Consider the following 6208-nt stretch of genomic DNA (forward strand, 5'->3'; position numbering starts at 1 on the left):
GTGGTTACCTCCCTTTTTCCTCCTGGTTTCCCCCCTTCCCCTCCCTTTTTTAAGGGACCCCCCCCCCCCCCCCCCCCCCCCCCCCCCGCTCCGGGTGCCTGAGGTGGGAGGAGCTTCTCTCAGGTGTGTCCAGGTGTGTAACCGTCCTGTGTTTTGTCTTTTCAGCAGGGGGAGGACAGAGCCACCTTGTCTCCTACAGGTAAGAGCAACACCAACCTGAAATCTGCACTAACCTCACCTACAGTTCCGCCCACTCTGAGCTTTCTGTTTTCTCTCAGCCAATCAGTCGCCTTCGTACCCCGGCTCAGGAGGCGGGGCTTCCAGTCGGACGTCCAGCCTGCGGCCGGAGAGCTTCCTGTATCGCCTCAGTCAGAGGGACGAGAAGAGAAAAGGTGAGTGTATTTTCACCTGCGATGTTTGAGTGCATATGTGAACGTCAGCGCAGGCCATTCTGGGTAAATAAAACCAAAACAAACATGCTAGCCTAGCGCTAGCAGCAGAAATGGCTCCTGATTTTTAGCCAAAGACTAAAGAGAAATCCTCCAACTGCTAAAATCTGACACCTCCATTTTGTTTCCATCTGGTGAAGAAGGAAGTTGCTCTCAGTGTCTTCAGAGGTTTTGGTGTCGTTTCCTTCAGTGGTTCTTGGTGCAGCGCCCCCACAGGCCAGGAGGGGAACAGGTTGGTTCGACTCAGAGCCACAGCAGCTGGAGGTGGAGCAGATGATGGAGTTCTGGTTCCAGTAGAACCGGGTTGACTGGACTGGTTCTGGAGGTACGGAAAACATCCGTAGCTGGAGTGTGACTGTGCCCTCTCTGCCCTGTAGGGGACGCCGTCGCTGCACCGCCTCAACCCAAGGAGGAAGCTCCTGCTGCTCCTCCTCTGGTGGGCGAAGACGCAGCGTTGGTGGAGCAACTCAGAAAGGTACATAGCTCCGCCTCTTCCACCTCTTCTGCTCTGTGATTGGTCTGCTCACCGACTCTCTCCTCCCACCCAGAACATCGAGGCCCGGCTAAAGGTGGCGCTGCCGAGCGACCTGGGCGCCGCCCTGACGGACGGCGTGGTGCTGTGCCACCTGGCCAATCACGTGAGGCCGCGCTCCGTCCCCAGCATCCACGTCCCGTCCCCCGCTGTGGTGAGTGTCTCTGATTGGTCAGTTGATGCTGCCGCCCCAACTGACCTCCACTGACCTCTCTCTGTCCCTGCAGCCTAAGCTCACCATGGCCAAGTGTCGCCGCAACGTGGAGAACTTCCTGGAGGCGTGTCGCAGGATCGGAGTCCCACAGGTAAACACACACCTGGGAGACAGAGGCTGAATCCAAACCAGTCAGACTGCAGACTGCAGGAAGGACTCGCTAAACTTTAACACCAATACATCAGCTTTTAGATACCTAACAGACCGGCACCCCAACCAGGAGTTTAAAAGCTTTCTGTGTTGAGCCATTCTGTCTGTAATTCACCACAGTGTGCAACAACTGAAGACAAATATAAAAAATTAAATTCCTTCTGGATAATTCCAGTGCACCGATTGCCGTTTTCTGGCCAATTACTCATTTTTAAACAGCCTGAACTGCTGATTTCAATTTTGGCTAAGTAGCTAATAGTTTAATAAAATGTTTATTTTCTTATTTATTAAAGGGTGTAGATTATTCATTTGAATTTCTAATATTGTATAAAACAAGATTAGCTGATTGAAAGAAAAATCTGCAGAATGTGCAAATTTTTTTTACACAATTAATAGTCAGAATAATTGATTGTTAAAGTAATTGTTAATTGCAGCCTGACTTAAAACAATGTTTCACATGTGGTGAAGTTAGATTATACATCTAATTTTTGCTCCGACTCTGAGGAAAGTGCTAAAGCTAGTTTAGCCAGACCTGCTCAGAGAGGCCGGTTGTAAATCAGAAACTTTATGCTCACAAACAGCAACAGTCCTCTCAGCGGTCTGGCTGTTGACTTCCTGCTCAAGATGGGATGAGCCTTTAAACTGATTGTTGTAACAGAAGTTGTTGTTCAGAAGTTTGGATTCAGTCTGAATCATCTGATGAAATTTCTTCTTCTCCTCTTTCTAAACTAACAGCTTCCTTTCTTCTCTTCATCTTCCCGTCTTCCATTTTGCTTCCTGTTTCACTCCTTCCTCGTTTTTATCCTCCACCGTGTCCATCACACCCACATGCACTCAGGACCGCCTCTGCTCAGTGGGCGACGTTCTGGAGGGGAAAGGGGGCGGGGTTTATGGGACGCTGCAGGTGTTACTCTCCTTGGCCCCGCCCACTCTTAGCCCCTCCCTCCAGGTCCAAATGGCCGGCTTTGCCCTGTTTTACCTGTCCGTCATGTCGGCGCTCTGCGCCATCTACGTTCACCTGGCGCCACATGTTTAGACCCGACTGGAACGTCTGCAGGACCTCCGTCGGGTTCGTTCCGTCCCACGTTTAGCTGTCATCTCCCGCTGTAGCCACACCGTTTCTGACGCACAGAAACGTGGAATACTTCATGAACAAGCACAGCTGCAGGTTCCCTCTCCTCTGGAGAACGCCGGGTCCAATTGGGACGGTCGGTACCTTTAGTGAAGAGTTGACAAACTCCAGTCCAGATCTAACATCCTGCAAATCAACCGGTCGGCACCAGGCCTCTGCAGGGCCGATCCGCAGGGCGTCCACGCATCCTTAAAATGTCTTAAATTAATGTAGTTGAGATTAAGGCCATAAAACTTGTTAAATCCATTTTAAAAAAGCAAGTTGGCCTCAAACACGTTAATCACAGGTGTTATATTTTGTCACGGCAGAACTATTTGATCTCATGTACATACGGAAGTGACAGATTGGACTTTTTGGTCTGTTCAGACTGCTGTGGAAAAAGTCAGATATGAAATGAGAAACATTGGATTTGGGTCGCGTTTGCCTGCTCTGTGAATGTAGCCTAGCTAATGCTGCGTTCAGACCGAACTGTTTCACCAAAACGGATCCAGCGCCTCAAGTTGGACGCTTGGTTTCGAGCATCAGAATTGTCTGTTGTCCGTTGCGCTCTGATGGCGACAGAGATGGAGGACACAACCATGTCTGCCATCTTTGCTAGCTAGCAATTAGCCTGCTGATTAGCATCGGGGCCTCCACATCCTGACAGGACACCAACTACAGGTCAATACGTCACATAGTGGAGTCTCTCTGATTGACGCGCTACACGCCCGGTGACGCACCGTAGACGTGCATCCATGTTGGCACATCGAGTCGCGTTCGGTCCGAACGCAGCATTAGAATCTGGACTGGGACTTGTGGACCTGAACTGGGGATGGTTATGGCACTTGGAGCAAACATTTTGGACACAGCCCAGATTCTGTGGGTTTGACTGGGACTTGTCAGGTTAGTTTGAGACCTCTGACTGGACTGGACATTTGGACTTCGACTCTGACTTGGACTTGGGTCTTTTGGACCTTTTCTGGGACTTGTACCAGGACTTTTTTTGGCTTGAACTGGGATTTCATGGACCTGAGGATAAGCCGTAACGTGTCTTTGCCGTTGTTCACCGAGTCGTAGAGGATCACGCCTCAGCTGGAGGCAGAACTTCCTGTCTGTTTGGCCCGTTTCCTGCCTGCTGAAGCTCCGCCCCCTCGTGCCTTACGTCCACCTGCCTGTCTGAGTGTTTTTTACAGTTCTGACCACGTGAAGCGGGTCAGAACCAGAACAGAACCGAGTCCAGGACTCCGGGAGTCGTCTCCATGGTAACCGTTATGTTCTGCTGCTGCTGTGAGGTCAGGATGAGGTCACACCCCCTGAAGTTCCCCTTTTTATAAGATGAAGAGTGATGATGATGATGATGATGATGGTGTGTTTTTAACCTCGGATCGGTCTGGATTTTTCCTCTCGATTCTCTAAATAAAGTCCAGAAAAACATTTTGACTCATTTTTTCCCCTGAGCTCACCTGAGTTAGCAGAAATGTTTCCAAGCTTTTCTCCTCCTGAAACGACTAATCAGATTAATCGAGACGAGTCAAGTAGTTTGATAATTGATTAATCGTTAACTGCAGAATACAGACTCAACAAAAATACCTTTTGCTGAAAGAACAGCACACTTAGAGCTGTAATGAAGTCAAACTTTACAACAAATGTTAACTTTTTACATCTAAGATAGAAAAAACAACCTTTGTCTGTTACTGTTTTGCATCCACGTCTCCTTCAGTTTTTTTACTGTTTTTTTTTTCAGTAAAAATAACAAACCCTGAAATAAATATATTTATTTTTATGTATTTCTTAGACATAAGCAGTTAAATAAAAAATCTGCAAATTTAATCATCAGAATAATCGATTACTAAAATAATTACAGTAGTTGCATCTTAGAAGTGCAGAAAAATTCTGTAAAGAATCTTAATTCCTACTGTCAATTCTAGATCGATTCAAGACTATCAAAAACTGATGTTAGTCGATTTGAATTTATTTTAATTCTGCTTAAAATTATATTTTGAATTTTTTTTAAGAAAAAGCCAGGCAGCTTAGCTAACCTAATACAGGTGAATTAAGTTAGATATTTATGCAGAAATTGAACTTGTTAGAATTTTTTAAATAAATTTTTTATTTGTCTTTTCATCTTGAGTCTAACATTTACACTGAAACCCAGAAACAAATTGATTTCTGAAATAAAAGTCGTTTCTAAATCGCAGGACGCTGAACGATTCGCATCTCTATTGCAGCCCTACTTGTGAGTGAGAGAAAACAACAGTCCTTTAGGCTGCTGACTGGCAGTGCTCAGCAGCAGCTCTCCTTCCCTCCATCCCGCATCACTTCCTGTTCTTCCTGCTTCTTTTTCCTGAGTTGCCATGGTTACAGTTGTTTTGTTTTGTTCCTTAATTTAAGTTGTCATCATTTGACCCACCTTTCTGTTGACGCCCCGCCCTTCGCTGTTTGCTCTTCTTCTGTGGTGTTTGTCTGTGCAGACTAAGTTGTGTCTTCCGCTCCACATCCTGGAGGAGCGAGGGCTCCCCCAGGTGGCCGGGACGGTCAGCGCGCTGCTGGACCTGGCTCCACCCAAGCAGTCTGTCTCCACGACGACGGCAATGCCACCTGGGCCCTCCGTGGTCATCTAGCCGCTGGCCTGCACGTGCTCAGTCGGCCTCCTGTAACAACCAATCAGAGCTCGCCGAGTTCCCACAGCCAGAAACGAGTCGTTGTGACACCGTTCAGGAAGCTGTGTGGCGTATGGAAGCCCATCAGTGCCAGGAAGTTAAAATCAGGAGTTATAAATGAAAACGTCGATAATGTTTGGTTGAGCTGATTGATCCAGATCAACATTAATGTCTGAGTTTCCATGGTAACAGCAGGTTTTACTGCTTTGACTGGAGGAAAAATGGATAAACGATATTTTTTAAACTGTAAAACATTTTTAGACTATTGGTTGGGAAAAATCCAACTCAGGCAGAGAGTTTTTGACCTTTTTGTTCTTGTGGAACATCTGATTGTTTTACTTTTTTGTGGGAATATTTTTTATAAAGTGAGTGGAAAATTTTATTTTAAAAATTTTCTCTCAATCCTTTAAATTAATCTAAAGTACATACCAATTGAACTGTAAAAATACATTTAAAAACTATTTACTTTTGTGTGAAAAGTTACATTTTACACTGATTTACCATACCTTTTGATTTTAGCTTTTACCACGCTGGTTGATTTAGTTTTTGCTCAAATGGGCTTCCATACAGCGTCCATACAGACTTCTGGCAGGTGAGTGTTTTTGGCTGGATGTTTGAGGCGTTCCCACTGATCCCAGTACTGATCCCAGTACACAGGAGTCAAACAGAGGCTTTCCTACTGGTGCAGGACTGGTAACCTGCTGGAAGCTGCATGTGGATCTGATGGAGACACAAAGAGCTGAGATCAAACCGTCACGACTGAACTGAACGAGTCTTTAGAAACTGAACGAGTATCGAGAAACTAAGCAAGTCTTCAGAAACTCAAACAGCTTTGGGAAACTGAACATGTCTTGAGCAACTGAATGAGTCTTGAGTAACTAGACTAGTCTTTGGAAACTTAATGAGTCTCAAGGAAGGGAACTAGTCCTGAGAAAGGAAGCAAGTTGAGATAAAGTACATGACAGAGAAACCGAACTAGTCTCAAGAAACCGAAGGAGTGTTTAAAAACTGAACTAGAAAGAAAGAGAACAGACAGACCAGAGACAGAAAGCGAGTCTTGAGAAACCAAACGGGTCTGGTGTAACCAGACAA

At 46.1% G+C, this 6208-nt stretch overlaps 1 protein-coding gene across 4 annotated transcripts in view; it reads left to right on the forward strand.

Annotated features, from left to right (window-relative positions):
* lrch3 (leucine-rich repeats and calponin homology (CH) domain containing 3) overlaps positions 1-5251 on the forward strand; it is a 14490-nt gene extending 9239 nt beyond the window's left edge. For 3 of the 4 annotated variants that reach the window (XM_015039095.1, XM_015039098.1, XM_015039096.1), the window contains 6 exons: positions 166-199; positions 279-392; positions 827-924; positions 998-1135; positions 1209-1286; positions 2184-3890. In XM_015039095.1, coding sequence (XP_014894581.1) covers positions 166-199; positions 279-392; positions 827-924; positions 998-1135; positions 1209-1286; positions 2184-2381 — 660 coding nt within the window. In that variant the 3' untranslated portion in view covers positions 2382-3890. Of the gene's footprint in view, positions 1-165; positions 200-278; positions 393-826; positions 925-997; positions 1136-1208; positions 1287-2183; positions 3891-4927 lie in introns of those variants that run through there. The other variant, XM_015039097.1, reaches the window with a different exon arrangement.
* The last annotated feature ends 957 nt before the right edge of the window (positions 5252-6208 follow it).

Source organism: Poecilia latipinna, unplaced genomic scaffold, assembly GCF_001443285.1.
Source record: "Poecilia latipinna isolate Pla-1442-1.1 unplaced genomic scaffold, P_latipinna-1.0 Scaffold462, whole genome shotgun sequence".
Lineage (NCBI taxonomy): Eukaryota > Metazoa > Chordata > Actinopteri > Cyprinodontiformes > Poeciliidae > Poecilia > Poecilia latipinna.